At 44.7% G+C, this 18,628-nt stretch overlaps 1 protein-coding gene across 1 annotated transcript in view; it reads left to right on the plus strand.

Annotated features, from left to right (window-relative positions):
• Nucleotides 1-18,628, plus strand: part of Adcy9 (adenylate cyclase 9) — a 131,089-nt gene that overhangs the window by 76,299 nt on the left and 36,162 nt on the right. Inside the window, exon 3 of the mRNA XM_036195690.1 lies at nucleotides 11,915-12,105. Coding sequence (XP_036051583.1) covers nucleotides 11,915-12,105 — 191 coding nt within the window. The remainder of the gene's footprint in view (nucleotides 1-11,914; nucleotides 12,106-18,628) is intronic.

The following is an 18,628-nucleotide window of genomic DNA, read 5'->3' on the forward strand; positions in this document are numbered from 1 at the left end:
ATGGCCCCAAAGAGTCAAAGCCTATGCTGGACCCTCCTTGTAGAGGCCCCATCACGTAAGGCCTTGCAGAAACTGAGCAGATGTAATACAGGGACTTCTGATCAGGAACTTCTGATCTGTGACTTGGGACCAGACATTGTCATCCACATTCCTGTTGAGTAGGTATGGTCTTATTTACTTTTCTATTGCTTTGAAGAGACACCATGACCAAGGCAACTTATAGAAGATAGAGATTATGTGATCTTACAGTTTCAGAGGATGTGTCTGTGACCATCATGGTGGGGAACATGGCAGTAGCCAGGCAGTCAGGCATGGCACTGGAACAGTAGCTGAGAGCTTACATGTTGAGACACAAAATGGAAGCAGGGAGGAAGTGAGACAAAGACAGACAGACAGACAGACACACACACACACACACACACACACACACACACACACACACAAGTAGGAATGGCATGGGCTTTTGAAACCTCAAAGCCCACCCCCAGTGACACACCTTCTCTAATAAGGCCACAGCACCTAATCCTTGCCAGATAGTTTCACCAACTAGGCACCAAACATTCAAATATATGAGCCTATTGAGATCATTCTGGACTAGGTAGAGCATGGAGGCCATTGAGCAGGTGTCTGGTGTTTTGTGTTCAATCATGACACAGTGGTGCACCATGGGATTGTACTGTGCTCACCATCCTGGTGGATGATGCTGGACAGTCATACAATAGGAAGCAGGAACAGTAGGATAACCTTGGAGATAGTGGGGTTCAGGAGGAGTTGAGGTGACCCCAGTTGGATTCTTTCTGCTTTCTACACTTGCCTGGGGTAAAGCCTCACTCAATGCATGGAACAGTGGTGTAAAACCTTTCCTGGACATGTTCTCCAGGCACAATCTTATTAGCATTATGGCCATGTGCCTAGTTAAACAGCAGGCTCCCCGGTGTCAGAGGGCCTCCAGTATGATCATTTGTGCAGTGGTATGTTGAAATACGTGTGTCACTTGTAATGGGCATGAAAAATCAGTGAGCTCAGGTGTTCTTGCCACAATTTATTTTGAAGGATCAAATAGTAAAATTTAGAGTATTTATTAAAGGGGAAAGTATAGTATATTTAACAAATATTCATACCCAAAACATTTTGTGTCAAGGTCAAACTATATAGATGCAGATTCTGAATTACATTAAAAATCTTTTAGTTTATTTGTTTTATATGTATGAGTATTTTGCCTGCATATATGTCTGTGTACTGTATGTGTGCCTGGTGCCCTTGGAGGCCAGAAGAGGGTGTCAGATTCCCTGGAATTGGATTGACAGACAGTTGTGAGCCACCATGTAGGTGCTGGGAATTGAACCTGGGTCCTCTTTTTTTCTTTTTCCTGCTTTTTTCCACTCTTTTTATTATTAATTAATTAATTCATTCATTCATTTCTTTATTGGTTTTTCGAGACAGGAATTCTCTGTGTGGATTTGGTGCCTGTCCTGGATCTCAATCTGTAGACCAGGCTGGCCTCGAACTCACAGAGATCCGCCTGGCTCTGCCTCCTAAGTGCTGGGATTAAAGGCGTGTGCCACCACTGGGTTGTTAAATATGGGTTTTTTTTCCTTTTTTTTTGTTTTTTTGTTTTTTTTTTTAAATGCCGAATGCCGTTTATTGAAGGAGGGAGGAGGTCTTAAATACAGGCTTACAGCACAATGGGAGAACCCTGGAGGGCAGAAGTTCGTTCCAATGTTTTACAATCTTGCATCTAAGCTGTTAATGCCCAATATGCAGGAAACACAGACAAGGAACTTTCTTGAGCATTCAGGAGGGTGGAATCTCACAGGGAATTAGCATAGAGAGGATATCAAGGTCAAGGTCAGCAAGCAAGGCAACAGTTACCCAAAACGGGGGCCAGGGCCCTACAGGTCCCCCCTTTTTACTAAAAAATGAGCTTCTGACTTAGGTTGCTTGGGACATCAGCAGGTCACCTTACCTGTCATGGAGACACCTGTCTAGGCCACACAGGTGTTCTGTCTTAGGTTGGTGAGCGGCCCCCACCAACCTGGGTCCTCTTAAAGAGCACTTGTGCTCTAGACCTCTCTCCAGCCCATGAATTACATCTTAAAACATCTCATTTAAGATTTTCTAAAGATGTGTAAATGTTTCTAGAACTTCCATTTCCTTTTCTTAGGTTATCTGCCACTCTGTGTGGGTCTGTGCTGTCTGTTTCTCAAGTGCTATTGTTGCTGCACAGGGACATGTCTACCTTGTATTATCAGCCCCTGAATGCTATATAACAATAGTTCATATTTAATGGTCTCATATTTAGTTATCCTGCTTATCCCAGCCATTCTCTGTTGTAGTTTTAAACCACTGGGTGACTGTTCAGTAAAGGTAAGAAGAGCTGCCTCCAGTTCATTGCTCCCAGCAGTAAGGACGAGTGTGGACTTCCTGTTGATTATGGTAGGTGACAGCCCTAGGAAGCTACTTAAAGTTTAACAAGTCCAGATTCTCGGTCATACTTGCCTTGTTAGAAGGGCTTGGTATCTGCTTATGGCTATAGACTCCTAAACTAGACAGGAGACTGCTCCATTCAGCCTACTGGCCTCCCTCCCAAGCGTCCATTTGTACCTTACATCAAGTTCGGGGCCTTGAGTAGAAGCCCACTTCGTTTCCTGGCATGTTCTAGAAGTTCCTCCTCTGGTTCCAGGACTAAGTTCTGTGTGGCTGACGTGTTGGGGCCACACTTACTTCTGACCTATGGTCATGAGTCAGCCTGGTCTTGGGTTATTTCTGTGGCAACACCTCATTATGATGGCAGATTCAGACACATTTGCCTCCACAGACAGCAGTCATGAGCACAAGCTCTCTGTATTTGAACCTCCTTCTAGGTCTTATATTGTGCTGGCCTAGAATTATATAGCCCAGGCAAGTCTCTGTAGTTTTGGTGCCTGTCCTGGAACTTGCTCTATAGATCAGGCTGGCCTCGAAATCACAGAGATCTGCCTGGCTCTGCCTTCTGAGTGCTGGGATTAAAGGTGTATACCAACACTGCCTGGCAGTATTTTGTAAATTTTAATACTGTTATCATATATTGTTTTTTAAGATGGCCTCATTATTAATCCCCCTGTCTCAGCTCCCATGTGCCAGGATTGTAGGTGTGCACTTTCATGCTTGGCATATTTCTTATGTTTACTAGGACTCAGAAATTCAGAGTTTGTGTCAGTTAATGCTCCAAGTTCTTTTTCGAGTTGTAGAACATTTATTCAGTGGGGACCTCATAATACTGAAAATTGGTGAACATGAATCACATATATCAGTATGAACAAATTTCAAAGAGAATGCTCCACAAAAACAGCAACTTCTAGAAAGAGTACTTTTAAAGTGATGCCATCTATGTGAATTATTATTATTATTAGTAGTACATGTATGTGTATGTATGTACATGTGTGAGTGCAGCCATGTAGAAGTCAGAAGACAACTTTCAAGGTCGTTTCTCTCTACTGTGATTCCTGGGATGGTCTACAACACAGTTGTGATTTTCTCAAGGTGCAAACGACAGTCCTGTACTGTGCAGTGGGAAGGTGAGTCCCTCGACTCCCTGACCTTCCCTTAGTCTAGAGGATCAACTTTGCACACATGGACAGCAACACTTCAGAGGTTATTGCAAGTCTGCTACACAGACAGTTTTGATTCTCCTGAGAAGAGAGAAAATGAAAGGCTGCTTCTGGTGCCACACCAAGGAGATGGGAGACTTGGCGGTGCCCACAGTGAAAAGGGGTGGGGCTAGGCCAGTGGCTGTGATCCCTGCTGATCAGGAGGATTGCAACTCTAAGGCTTGCCTCAACTGCAGATGAGTTAGTTCAAAGCCAGCCTGGGCAACTCGGTTGTCAGAAAAAGTGTAATGAGGACTAGGAATGTCTCTCAGTCACATGGCCTAGGTCAGTCTAGTCCCTAGAATTCAAACAAACAAATAAATAGTTGGGGACTTGAGTCTGCCATGTGCCCCATAAACAAGGAGATGCCATATGAGAAACAGCTTCAGACACTAGAGCATCCACGACACAGAATGCTCAATGAAAGATAGAACAACAGTCCAAAGAGATGGCTCAGTGGGTAAGAGCACTGGCTGCTCTTCTACAGGACCCAGGTTCAATTCCCAGCAGCTATAAGGTGGGTCACAACTGACTATAACTCCAGCACCTTCTTCTGGCCTCTGCAGGTACCAGACACCCACATGTACACAGATAAACTTGCAGACAGAATATCCAAGAGGCAGACAGACAACACACACACACACACACACACACACACACACACAGTCCTGATGATTTTTAAAGTGGGAAATTTGCAGTAAGCATGTCCCTCTAACTGCAGTGTGATTTGGAAGAACGCCAGAAACTACGGTAACCATCTATAAAACACCCAGTGATGAAGCCTTGTGTGGCGACTCACACAAAGGGTTAATCAAGTTCTTAGGAGTCCTATCTTTCCCATTGTATAGCCCAAAGCTTACAGAAGACATGGCACCTTTGGTCTGTGGATCTACGTCCCAGCTGAAGGTGTTTCTCAGAGGTGTGGGTTCAGGAGCGCAGCCCGTGAGTCAGCAGAAAGTGCCCTTGCCCATAGACTCATGCCTGGGTGAAGAAGAGCCAGTACCCACAGCTCCTGCCTTGGAGCACGTGTTGGGAGCACAGTGAGGCTGTGTGGTGCCCATTTGCTGTGGAGGAGCTGGGTTGGCAGCCTGACACTCCAGCTGGGTGTTGGCCCAACCTTTCTGGCTGTACTGCAAACAGGAGAGAGTTACAAATCTGGTGATTCTGAGAGAGAGCTCGTGAAGGCCAAGCTTTGTTTTGTTGAGTAATCTCTCACAGACTTTTGAATTCTTGCCACATAGAGTTTTCAGTTCTTCAAGGCTATTTATCCCTATTTCTTATTTATGTTTTTCCATCCCAGCTCTACCACATTATCTATTTCTATGTCCCTTTAAAATTTTTTTTCTTTTTCCAGCCACCATACATGCTTCACTTTGAATCTTCAAGGCATGTATATTTTTTTCCTGGCTTTGTTTCTTCTTAAAATGTTAGAGCTCTCACATCTTGTTAGAGTCCACATAGTTTTATTTCTTTTTGTTTTAAAACATGTTTGGTTTGTTGAGTAGTGATTCTCTAAAGTCTACAGTTGTGTGATTTGTTGTGTATTGAAGAGTGGTATAACTGTCACCACGATTTTATTGGACAGGAAGCCTCTCTGTTGGCAGCTGCCCTGGGGCAGCCCTGGTCCATAGCCACTGCTGTTTGCTGAAGCCCTGTTGTCTCAGTGTTCTGCAGTAGTTAGCCTGGCCCTCCACTTTTCCATCATGTTTGTTTAACCCATTGTTAAAATGCCTCTTCTCTTCTGAGCATCCTGTCATCCCCTCAGGCCCTCGGCCAACACCAGGCTGCCTTCTGTCTCTATACAGTTCCCTGTTCCAGGGGACATTTTACTGAAATGGAACCATGCGTTTGTGGCCTTTTGAAACTGGCTTTTTTCACTGAGGAGCCTGTGACTTTATATCTGTTTTCAAGCAAATCTCTTATTTGGCTTTCTCCATTCTTACCTGATATGTGTTCTCAGATCTACTTATTCATTTGCTGAGTCTAGAACACAGAGCCTTGAGCATGTGGGGCAGACACTCCACTGCCGAGTCTCACTGCCCCCTCTCCAGTTGTAACTTCTGTCCTTTCTAGAATGTGTTTCCCTGTGTCTGTCCCATACTTAAATCCTCTGGAGCGGAAACTGACTCAGACCCTTTGCTGCCTCCTTGCAGACACCGGTAAATGAGTTGCTAGTTCCAGTCACTGACACCTTGTACCTGAGCAGGTGTGACTAGCTAGCACTATTGTCTGGCTCTTGAAGCCCTGCGGTCTCACAGTGTTCCATAGTCTTCCCTGGGCCTCTGCTTTTCATCTGTTGCCCACTCACTGTAGAAGCTTTAATGACTTCTGAGCATGTAGTCAGCAGGAGCCTCGGGCCCAGGAATCCATCTTCTGGGGATGTTACTCTCGCTGTTCCCCCTTCACTGCTGGCCTGCCACTCACTCACCTGTTTAGTCATTCATGCCCTTCCTTAGTTTTCTGGAGACTCCTCAGCAGTCATTTCATGCCCACAGCAGCCCTATGAAATGGCGTCTTCCCTAGGCTGTAGTATTTCCTTTTCAAAAACGAGGGAAGTAAGGTCACCATTTTCACCTGACTCAGTTTCTACAGCTGGAGCAGTGTCTGCATTTTAGTCCCATGCCCAGGTCCTGGTGCTCTGTGAGGACTCGGATGGACTGTTTGTTAGGTAAGTGAATGAGCAAACGGACGAATGGGCTGCATCCTGCTGCCTGCTGTGGGTTTTCTCAGAGTCTTTGGCCCTGCAGCCTTGGTGAAGACACCTAGTGGTAAACCATCATAGCTGAAGGGCCGATTTTATTGTTTGGACTTATTATTTATTTATTTTTTACAAGTAAAATCTCACCTGTATACATATACTATCGGATGAAACCTGTGATCTATCATCAAATATTGAGCCCACAAATCAGTTCCACAGTCATTTGCTTTACATAGGAGTGGAAGAACTTGACCTATATAGAATGTTTTTATTGTTAAAAACTGAAAATATTTTTTTTTACCAAACTTTTGCTCTTAATCAGAAACATTAAAATTTTAAGTGTTGGTTTGGGGATTTATCTCAGTGGTAGAGCACTTGCCTAGCAAGCACAAGGCCGTGGGTTCGATCCTCAGCTCAAAAAAAAATTTAAAAAAATTTAAGTGTTTCGTCTAAATCTTTATAGATTTTGGTGATTTGATAGGTTAATGCTTTTAATTCTTGTTTTCCTTATTGACCAATTGAATTTTAGCTTACTAAGTAACTTTCATTTTATTGGCCATTTCAAACAGGACAAAGGGAAGAGACACCTTAGGATGTTTCAGCTAGCCCAAGCTGATTGCCTCTCTTGTGTTTCTTGTTTGAAATCATTAGTGACGGCGTTGTCCAGGCGATTGTTATGTCGTTCTGTTAACCCTGCCATGTCTTAAGCAGCTCCCTCCCAGCTTTTCTTCACTTCTCTTTCCGGTGCACTGGCCATCAAGTCCCTTAGATTCCTGGGGCCAGGAATTCTTTTTTTTTTGTCGTCCCCCCTTCCCCCCCAGACAGGGTTTTTCTGTAGCTTTGCACCTTTCCTGGAACTCACTTGGTAGCCCAGGCTGGCCTTGAACTCACAGAGATCTGCCTGCCTCTGCCTCCCGAGTGCTGGGATTAAAGGTGTGCGCCACCATCGCCCAGCGACAGGAATTCTTAAGCAAGAGCTCCACTGAAGAAAACAGGTCAGAAGATGCTAGAATCCTTCTTCTCTAAACTGAACTTTGCCACTTATTCATACATACAAGTCACTAAAACTGATCCTCAGTGTGTACAAGACAGAGTTTTGTCCTAAAAGATTGCTGGTACACAGTCATCCCTTGGTACCCTTGGGCAATTGATTTGAGGATTCCCCATGGACACCAAAATATGAGAATGTTCATGTCCCTTATGTAAAATGTCATATTTTCATATAATCTACACACATTGTCCTATATACTTTATCTCTAGATTACTCATAATACCTAATACAGTGTAAGTGCTATGTAAATATTTGATACACAGAATTATCTAAGCAATAGATAAGGAAAAATGTCCTGTGGTGGTTTGAAAGAAAATGACCTCCATAGGCCCATAGGGAGTGGTACTACTGGGAGGTGTGGCCTTGTTGGAGGAAGTGGGTCGCTGTGGGTGGGCTTTGAGTCAAATCTCAACCCAGGCCCAGTGTCTCTCTCCTGCCTGTACACTGACATGCTTCCTGCCATGACAATAATGGACTAACCCTCTGAACCAGCCCCAGTTGAATGTTTTCCTGTATAAGAATTGCCATGGTCATGGTGTCTCTTCCCAGCAACAGAACCCCAATTAAGACATGTCTATATATGTTTAATACAGAAACAAGCTTTCTTTTGTTTTTCATGTATACACATGTGATGTGCATGTGCATACATGTTTGCATGTGTGTATATGTTCTCATGTGTGAGCACTTGTGTGTGTATGCATGTGAAGGCCTAAAGTTGATGTTAGGTGCCTCCCATAGCCTTCCACCTTATTTATTGAGACAGGGTCTTTCAGTTGAACCCAGAGTAATCAATCAGCCTGACTAGTTAGGTGGCTTGCTCTGGGGATCCCATCTCTGCCTCCCAAGTGCTAGAATTACAGGTACCTGCCACATCTACCTTGTTGTTACATGGTTTTGGCATCTAAACTCCAGTCCTGATGAAGCATTTTATCCACTGAACTGTCTCTCCATCTCCCTGTTCAACTTCCTGAAAAGGGACTTTTGATCCACAGTGGAATTTGTAGCTGAGGAATCCACAGGAGAAGAGGGCTGACTATACTGAAGAATACTTAGGGGATGGAGAGATGGGTCAGTGGGTAAGAGCGCTGGCTGTGAAACCATGGGGCTTGGAGTTCAGATCCCTAGCACCCCAGTGCTGTGGGGGGTGGGGCCTGGGTGGGTGGGTGGAGGCAGGATGGTTGGGACTTGCTTGCTGCTGCCTTAGAGCTAGGTTCAATGGTAGACTTGTCTCAGGGGAATAGATGGAACATGATAGAACAGGTGCCAGATCCTCTTCTGGCCTCTGTGTGTGTAGAGTACAAACACACACAGAGGAAATACACAAGGAAAGCTGGGTCTAGAATCCTAGCTTCTTAGGAGGCTGGGGCAAGAGGAGAAAATAGTCAAGGCCAGCCTGGGCTACAAAGTGAGACTGAATCCAGCCCAAGCAACTTAGTAAGACCCTGTGTTCAAATTTGAAAGGAAAAAAAAAAATGGGAGAGGACTTTCTAAGGCTCCGTCTAAAGGAATTTCCTTCTTTTTTATGTAGGCACTGGTAAGTTGGTCATGCTTCCATAACTAACTCCTCACCTATATTCTTGTAAGCAACCCTAATTAAACTCTCTGGGCTACCAAAAAATACAATATAATACCATACCATGCCATGCCATGCCATGCCATGCCATTCCATACCATACCATACCATACCATACCATTCCATACCATACCATACCGTACCGTACCATACCATACCGTACAATACAAGATAAAGGCAATCAGCAAGAATGGGAGCTGAACTGGAGAGGTTAATGGTGGTGAATATGACCAGATGACACTGTGTGTGTGTGTGTGTGTGTGTGTGTGTGTGTGTGTGTGTGCAGTATCATAATGAAACCAATTGTGTATGATTAATGTATGCTAATAAAATAAAGTTTAAGTATTACAAATGGGAATGGCTCATGGTAGAGCACTTGGCTAGCATGCACTGGGTCCAGGCTACCGTCCCCAGTGTGGAAGGGAGGGAACCATGTGAAGCACCATATACAAGTTCTTTCACGGTGTGGGAAGGCATTAGGAATTCATTAGGAAGCACCTCCCCTCTCTGCAGCCCTGTAAAGTGAAGCTGATAAAAGATAGGCGTGTTGGTGAGGTAAAAAGTGAATTACCGAGAAAACTTTCAGGAAGTGACACTAATTATTTTCCTGTATATGCACATTTAACCAAATAAATACTTTGTCTGCCTTATCTGGGCCTTTTAGCCCAGATGAGCTGTTCTATTCATATCAGAAGCCAGGGTCTGTGAGTGTGGCTACCCACTAAGTCAGTAACACTCAAGCCTATGACTTCCACTAGGCTCAAGCCATTAACTTTTCTCACACTGGATCTTACTGGACAGCTAAACCTACCTTTCTGTTTCATGCTGGGTTCCTTTAGTGTGGCAGCAGGATTCACTTTAAATTGAGCTATCCATGTTCAAGCATGAATAAAAATGAATACTTATTAGATCTGCCAGACTCCCTTGTTTAGGATACAGGTAGGATTCTAGCCTGTGTAGATCGGTCTCTGTGAAAGAGCACTATTGTCTCTACAATAGTGGTCATGCTGAGCCCCCCAAGGGAGAGCGGAGTTAGAGATGTGGGGCAGTTCTGAACCTGCTTTCCTGTGTGGAGGAGCATGCAAGGGGCTCTGGGAAGGAGCAGATCCCACACCTCTTATGGTAATGACAGCTGCCATTGTCAGGAACCCTTGGCATGGAACCCTGTGGACCCTCAGAGTGTCCCCTCTGCCTCGCTGGGTGATCCTCTTCTAAGCCTCACCCCATAGATGAGAAAACAAGATGAGGAAGTTCTCCAGCTAAGAGGTGATGGAGCCTGAGCCTCACGCTGAGGGCTTCTCTTCCAACACCACACCTCACCCTTGTATTGGCTGCCTGTCACTACCAACCTTCCCATCCTGTGTCTGGCTTTTGCACCACCTCCCCTTACTCTTTCTTCTTGTGTCCCTGTGGCATCCATGATGCAGACTCTGGTGACACCTATGGATGAGTGCACTGTAGACAGACACACAGACACACAGACAGACACACGGATACAGACAGACACACAGATACACAGACAGACACACAGACACACACTACACACACACTATACACACACCACACATACTACACACTACAGACTATACACTATATACACATACACTACATACTATACATTTTACACACACACACACACACACACACACACACACACCCCGAGTCCCAGCCACACTAAGCTCAGCACTGTCTGTTGGCTACCCCTGCCAAAGGCTCTTTTATTGGAGGAATCCTCACAGACTAATCTAGAAATATCCACTGTCTGGGGATGCCTAGGCTGACCTCACTTGGAGGACGTGCTGTTCAGGAGGCTTTCTGTCTTAGTCTGATGATGCTCCCATAACAGAATACCACAGAATGAGTAATTTATAAGACGAGAAAGTTATGTCTCACAATCTGAAGGCTTGTAAATCAAGGCATTAGTCCTGATTTGGTTGTCTGTTGAGGGCTGTATCCTTCTGAGGGAAGAAATTGTCTTCACGGGCCGAAGGAAAAGCTACCAGTACTACATAAAGCCTTTAGTAGACCCTCAGACCCATCCACCCCACCACTTTGTAGCCCTGCCTCTTACTGCCACCATAGTAGCAGAGTGTCAGTTTTGGAGAGGACAGTCAAGGTGGCCTCTCTCGTGCTCCTAGAGCACTCCATATGTCCTCACCCTGCACAGTGGCAACACTGTCACATCTGCTCGTCTGTTGTCTGGGCTCTCTCTTTAGGTGAGAGTCTACACAGGCCCCAGTCATAGCTGATGTGACCTGTTGTCTCTCTGCATCCCTCATAGTATACTGTAGACAGGAAGTGCTCAATAAAGTACCTAATGAATGAAAAGTGACCTGGTATCCCAAATACTAAGCAACAACCAATCCCAGAGATACATGCACAGAGGCATGTTTTAAGGCTGTGGTAGCAGAGACAGGCCTCTGTCACAGGGTGCCCATCCTTGGGACCTGGAGGCTGTGCTCAGGCTTGGTCAGCCTTTTCTCTAGTTCAGGTACCGCACTGCTCCAGGAAAAGCTGTCTGTCTCTTCCTTTGCAGTGCAGTTGGACAGTTTCCTGGATGCAGAACACTGCCTTGTGTTGAGATCAGGGATGGGTATTTACAGATCAGAGCTAAGCCAAGTGGACTGTGGAACCGGCCCCCAGTCCATTCTGCTTCCTTCACACGGACATAAAATGCCTTCGTGGAAGAACTGTTAACATTTATTTTAGTTCCCAGAGGTAAAACATGTAGTGAGCCATTCTTCAGAGCAAACGTTATAGAAATAAATGGTGCATTGTGGAGGCAAATGGTCTCTGAGGCTGTTGGGAAAACAGAGGGCGGCAGTCATAAACTGTGGCACTCACATCTTCACGTACTTCCACCTTCCAGGAGCGTGTCCTCCATCCACGGAGAACAAGACCCAGCTGCATTTCAGCCAACCATGGTTTCCATCTGTGCTGATTGTAATTTTTATCCACCATAGGTTTGAAGACATACCTGATATCGGGTCAGAGAGGCAAGGAGTCTCACTGCACCTGTGCAGAGGCCCTGCTTTCTGGCTTTGAGGTCATTGACGGCTCACGGGTGTCCTCGGGCCCTAGGGGACAGGGAACAGCATCTCCAGGGAGTGTCAGTGACTTGGCACAGACTGTCAAAACCTTTGATAACCTTAAGGTTAGTTTTTTTTTCTTTCTCTCTTCTACAACTTTGTAGTAATTCTGCAATAAAACACATGAACTAATAAACACCATACGGCAAATGACTCAGGACGCCTTTCAATTTCGTTTTCATAAGTTAAGAGTTTAGTATAAAGTTAGCTACATTGTGCATTTTTAATATGCTTGCATTTTTAGCATTTTTATACACCTCCACTTTCTCTCTGTTTTGCATAAAAATATTTCTCGTTTGAGTTTTTTCCCTGCATTCTGTGTTGTCTTTGGGGACCTCTCAAAGATAATGATAATGTCAGTAAAGGTAATTTTCCTTACATCTGCTTTGAAAGCTGGAATCTATTTTACTTTGGAGACCACCTTAAATACTCTCCTGTCTCTTGAAATCCATAATTTTGTGATTATCTTCCCTCCCTCCTTGCCTCCTCCTCTCTCTCTCTCTCTCTCTCTCTCTCTCTCTCTCTCTCTCTCTCTCTCTCTCTCATTGTTTTTGTTTTTTTGAGACAGGGTTTCTCTGTGCAGCCCTGGCTGTCCTGGAACTCACTCTGTAGACCAGGCTGGCCTTGAACTCACAGAGATCTGCCTGCTTCTGACTCCTGAGTGCTAGGAATAAAGGCGTGTGCCACACTATCAAATTTGTGAGTATCTTAAATTGTGTTGGTATGGGTGAATCTTGTAGTGTAGTTCTCTGTAAAAAGAGCACTGCTGAGAAAGAACATTCTGGTGTTTTGTTACTGGAGCAGAGCTCTCCTGTGGTAGTCTAGAAGGGCCCATTTCTGGACTGCCATGTCAGAATAAACTGCTGAGGAGTCAACACACTCAACCTTGGGTATAAGCAGTTTTTCTCCTTGTGAGCTATTCTTCCCTTAGCAAATTGGATTTAGTTTCCCTACTTGTTTCCTCTGTTTATGTTTTTACTTTTACTTTATTTATTCTGTCTCTCTCTGTCTCTGTCTCTCTGTGTGTGTCTCTCTGTGTATGTGTATGTTTGCATGCATGTTTCTGTTGCCTGTTGGTGTGTGTGTGTGTGTGTGTGTGTGTGTGTGTGTGTGTGTGTGTGTGTGCATGGAGGCCAGAGGTCAACAACCTCTGCTGTTGTGCTCAAGAACCATCTGCCCCCCACTTTAAAAACAGACTTTCTCACTAGGACCTGTGGCTCACCAGTTAAACCAAACTGACAGGCCACCAGTGTCCTGTCCCCTCCTCAGCACTAGGAGTAAAAGTGCATGTCACTTCATCCTAGAGGTCCCCTTGCTTCCATAGAAAGCATTTTACTGATGGTGTTTCCTCAGCCCTTCTATTTATTTTCACATTGAAGTATCTGCTGTTTCCATTTTTAAAAAGATAACAGACACTTCTAACAGTTCTTTGCTGTTTTGAGCGTTCAGATAATGCAACAGTGGGATGATATGGTAACAGCTGTCTAGTATGACTTACCTGCAACCATCAGCAGGTTTGAAAGCTAGCTGCATGTCCATCAGTTTAAGAGTTTGTGTAGGCTGGGTATAGTGACTTATTCTATCATTCTGTCACTCAGGAGGCTGAAGCAGAGGATTACTGTCAGTTTGAGACCAGCCTGAACTAAAGAGCAAGAAAAACAAAAATAAAACTAACTTTATAATGTGGCTAGAATATCCAAGCACCCATCATCTGATACTTGTGGTCATCGCTGTGTCCACACTTATTGAAAGTACTCATTTATCATTGTAGTCATGTGTAGTGGACTTTGCCAAGACAGGGTAAGATGGTTTTTCAGAATTCCTGCTTCTGAAAATGGTCTGTCAGATACTCTAGGCCTGTAGCCAATTTGAATGCACCAACGATACTGAGAAACATTAGGTGACTGTCCAGGCTGCTAGCTGTCTCTGTCTACTCTTGCAAGACTCCCGAAAGTTGCTTGCGTCCTTCTCCCATTTCTCAGGTATTATTATATTCCTTCTCAGGTCTTTGATGAGGTTGGAGATTAACAGTTATAGTTACAACTTAGTATATATACATATATGCTGTGGATATCGCTCTGTGTATGTAAAGAAAGTTCTGATTGGCCAGTGGCCAGGCAGGAAGGATAGGCGGGACAAGAGAGAAGAGAATTCTGGGAAGTAAAAGGCTAGAGAGAGACTCCGCCAGCCTCCGCCATGAAAAGCAACATGTAAAGACACTACACTGGTAAGCCACAAGCCATGTGGCAAAGTATAGACTAACAGAAATGGGTTAATTTAAGATAGAAGAAACAGATAACAAGAAGCCTGCCACGGTCATACAGTTTCTAAACAATGTAAGTTTCTGTGTGCTTTCTTGGTTGGGTCTGAGCGACTGTGGGACTGGCGGGTAAGAGAGATTTGTCCTGACTCTGGGCCAGGCAGGAAAACTCTAACTACACATATATAATATCTTAGATAGAATATATTAAGTATTAGACTCAGGTTCTTTAGGATAGGACATCTTTTGGAATGATCCTTGTAACATGCCACCTACCCATGCTCTAGACTTCCCTGGATTTTACTATGTGTTTTTTGCTTGATATTGTTTGCACTTATTGTAATTCCAACTTATCTAAGTCATTATCCCTCATTACTCCTGGACAATATTTGATAACCATCTCTTTGTATATAGTCTTGTATTAGGTTAGAACTTTCTTATTTAGACAAAAGGGGGAGATGTAGTGGATAGCCAACCCAGCATTGGCCTGGAAGTTCCAACCCCCATTGAGGCTTCAGTAATGATCACACCCACAAGGCGGGGCAGAGGAGGGAGCTGAAGACCGAGGATCAGGAGGAGGTCGCTCTCTTGGTTCGGGGCTCTGGACGCTGGAGGTAGACCGAGCAGAGTTCTCCAGAGAACACCGCCGGACTGCGCTATACCTTTGCCAGACCCTGAAACCTATCCCTTCATTTGTAAGTTACCCCACAAAATAAACCTCCCTTTTAACTACGTGGAGTAGCCTTAATAATTACACCAATAGTCATGTGCTTTTTTAGTTTAATGAAGCTTCTTTACAGTGCTAACAGTTCAGACCAAATAATCCTGGGTGTTGGGTTGTGCTGCCTGTTGCCAGATGGTCAGTACCATCTCTGACCTTTGTCTACTAATACTTCTGCCAGATATACCCCTTCCCCAGTTATGCTGACCTAAAATTTCCCCAGCATTGCCCAGTGTCACCTGGGAGAAAGGGGAAGAACACTGAGCTACTAGCCTGGGTGACAGCCCAGGATAGTAATGGACCCCTGTATATTGCAGGGCATTCAGCATGTCTGACTTTGCCTGAACTGCCTGCCTTAGAGATAGGGACAGGTACTTCAGCAGCAGCAGAAGGGACTCCCATTTTACAAACTGACTTAACACAGATAAGGAAGAATATAAAAATGTGGCTTTCCAAAAGTGTTCTTTTTACATATGGGAAAGTGGTTTCCCCCGGGCCTCAAACTGAGCCTTATTTAAGTAGAAAAATAGAGCTCAAAACTCAAAATTAATGACTTGTGTTCATCTGCCTGTTGGTCATGCATGGCTGAGTTTCTCATGACACACTGGCAGCTCTAGCATCAGGGATTCTATGCCTTAAGACAGATTTCTTTCATATTAAAAGACCATTTTCTTCTAGTTGTAAAGATTTGTTTTGATCTGAAGGGCAAAAACTCCTTAGCATATTCTATTGCCGGGCTGTGTACACGTTTCCAAACAACATGAATTCTTGGAAATGGAGTAAGGATCTATCAAGCTGACTGAACTGCCAAGACATTTGTGAAAAGGGGAAAAGAGGATCTTTGTGTCCCTTTCAGGAGGGACAGATAGTTCATGAAGTGTAATTTCTGGGTTCTGGATGGATAGTTTGGGCACATGGTCAGGATTTTTCTGACTAGAGATTTTCCAGAACATTGGGATCATTTGGATTCCACATTTGGGGCACACAGAACCTGAAAAGATAAAGGGAAGGCCACCTGATGGAATAGCTACCACCAGGAGCCCTTCTTACAGTCCCCTCTCCCCAGCAACAGAAGCGAGCAGACATCCAGTCCTGAGCACTCAGGAGCACTGGGTCACTGCTCTGATTGTGCACATAGAGGCAGAGCACCAGGCCTGCCTCCGAGGCAGTGAAGATGATGACCAGCCCTGGGAGACCCTCCCCCAGGAGACTTTGCAAAACACCAGTTGTCCGGGCTGCATTCTTTGTGCCAGTTTCTGCAGTACACCTCAGCGCCTGAGTGTGTGACATTGCTTTGTTGCCTTAGTGATACTGTCTGCCCTAGCACAGCTTCTCCATTGCACTAGAATCCTACGCAGCATCTGTTTACTTCCCCTCAGCAAGCTGCTTTTTCTCTGTCAGTGGTTACTTCATCGAGGAAAGTAAACTCCTTGTGGATTTATGACCCTGTACCCTGAGGAGGCCTACCGTAAGGTGGTGTCACTCAAGACGTGTTCCCTTGTGCAGTAATTCTCAGGATGAACACAGGCATGAAATGCAAAAGGATCTCTGGTCTGGTTGACTTGTGAAATTCTGAGTCAAACAACTCAGACAGGGTCTCTCTGACCTCAGAGAGCTGCATTAGTGCCCGTTGCTACCTGCCCCAAGAACTGAGAAATCAGAGAGGTCTTTGGGAGGCAGTCCTGCTATATAAATAACCCAAACCAGCCTCAAATCCTCCTGCCTCAGCCTCCCAAGTGCTGAGAAGAAAGGCATGTGACCATATATTTGACCCTGTTTCCCACAATTATAAGTCAGAAAATAACTTTTAAAGAAATTTTGAAGCCCATGAGATGGCTCACCAGGTAAAGGTGCCTGCCACCAAACCTGACAGCTAACTTCTGTCCCAGGCCCTCGGGGTGGAAAGAAAAAACTGACTCCCGCAAGCTGCCCTGACTTCCACATGCACACCACAATATACATGCAACATACATGAACAAAACTGTAATGAGGAAATCATGTGTGTTAGTTGAAGTGGAAAGATATACAGAATATCCTTTAATGAGTCAGCTGTGCAGTGCCATGTGTAAGTGAAATTTCCCAAAATACTAAATATTATTTCCACAATGTAGTAATCCGCTTCTTTCCTACAGTCTACTAAAACTAATCTATATGGAGTTTTTTTTTCTCTTCCTTTTTCTTTCTTTTTATGATAGGGTCTCCTGTAGTCCAGGCTGGCCCAGAACCCCAGATCTCTCTGCCTGTGCTTCTGAGATTACAAACCTGTACTTCCAGACTCGGCTGAAGCTAATCTATCCTTCAGTTGGATTTTTTTTTTAACCAACCTTAGTTTTTAAGTCCAAAAATCCTGTAGGGTTGAGGGATTAAATGAAAAGTTCAGTAATTCAGTGTTCTTTGATTGTATACAAGGTGGCTTTGAGCTCTTGGGCGTGAGTTCTCAGTTGTTTATTCACGGTTTGCCTCCAGTGTTGGTGTACCGCTTCCTATTCTCAGGGTGGCGGGGCCTGTCTTCTCGGTGGCAATCACTGCTTTGTGTTTTCCTCTAAGGACTCATTTCTGTTTACCTCTTAATATTTTCTCGGCAGAAGTCATTGGCTTTGAAAGTGCTGCTGCTCACACCTAGTCCAATTTTTAAGTGACAAAGTCCTCACCCGAGGTAACATAATCAGCCTGATGTCTTCCCAACATGGAGCATCCGGTGTGTGGTGGTTAGGTCAAATGCTTTTCTCTTTGTAGAACGTTCTGCTTGGGCTCGTGGCTCCTCCGTGGCTTTCTGACTGTGACTCTGTGTAGGTAGGCCTCTTCTCACCTTGGTGTCCGTCCTCTGATGTAAAATGGAACTTATCATCCTTATGTCATGGGCGTTTCTGAGGAGGAAAAGCTTGAGACACCAAGAGCTTAGAGAACTCAGTGATGTTTGTTGTCACAGAGTCATGCTCACCAGCCAACCATATCCAACATGGCAGCCATGGTGGAGAATGTTTCTTCTAGTACCAAGATGCATTGCTAACTAATCAGTAATCAGTAGACTAAACAGGCAAATCCAGGACCTCACGGATGTTTCTATCCCCCAAAGAGGCTTCCCTGTTCCCTCCGTGGCAGTTATGAAAAAGGACAGATGTTGACTTCAAAATGATTTATCTTGCAATAGGCAATAGCCTTGAATAAAAACAAAGAAAAAACAGCGACCCTATATTATAGCTCTGTGTCATGTATTCTGACCAGAATTAGGGTGTATACATTGAAACATACCAGAAACAAATGAAAATGTGTCCATGTGTGTTAGAGGAGTAGTTATGATTTTCCTTGCAAAGCCCATGTCCACCAAGGGGAAGGGGAAAGGTGAAGCGTGCTCCTGGTGAGTTTCCAAGGACTCTCAGGTTACCCAGGCAACAGCCAGCAAACTCCTTGGCCATAGGTATGCTGTTTAGGGGATTGTAGCATTCCCTTTATTGTTATGTGCCAGTAGAACCGCTCAGGAGAACCAAGACAGCAGTGACAGCAGCTGGGGTCATTTCAGGTGATTGGGAGCCAGCAGATCAAAGTGCTAGGATTATTCACAGGCCCTCTTTGTGACAGGAAAGGCAGCCAGAGTAAAACCCCATGG

This window comes from Onychomys torridus, chromosome 8 (assembly GCF_903995425.1).
Source record: "Onychomys torridus chromosome 8, mOncTor1.1, whole genome shotgun sequence".
NCBI lineage: Eukaryota > Metazoa > Chordata > Mammalia > Rodentia > Cricetidae > Onychomys > Onychomys torridus.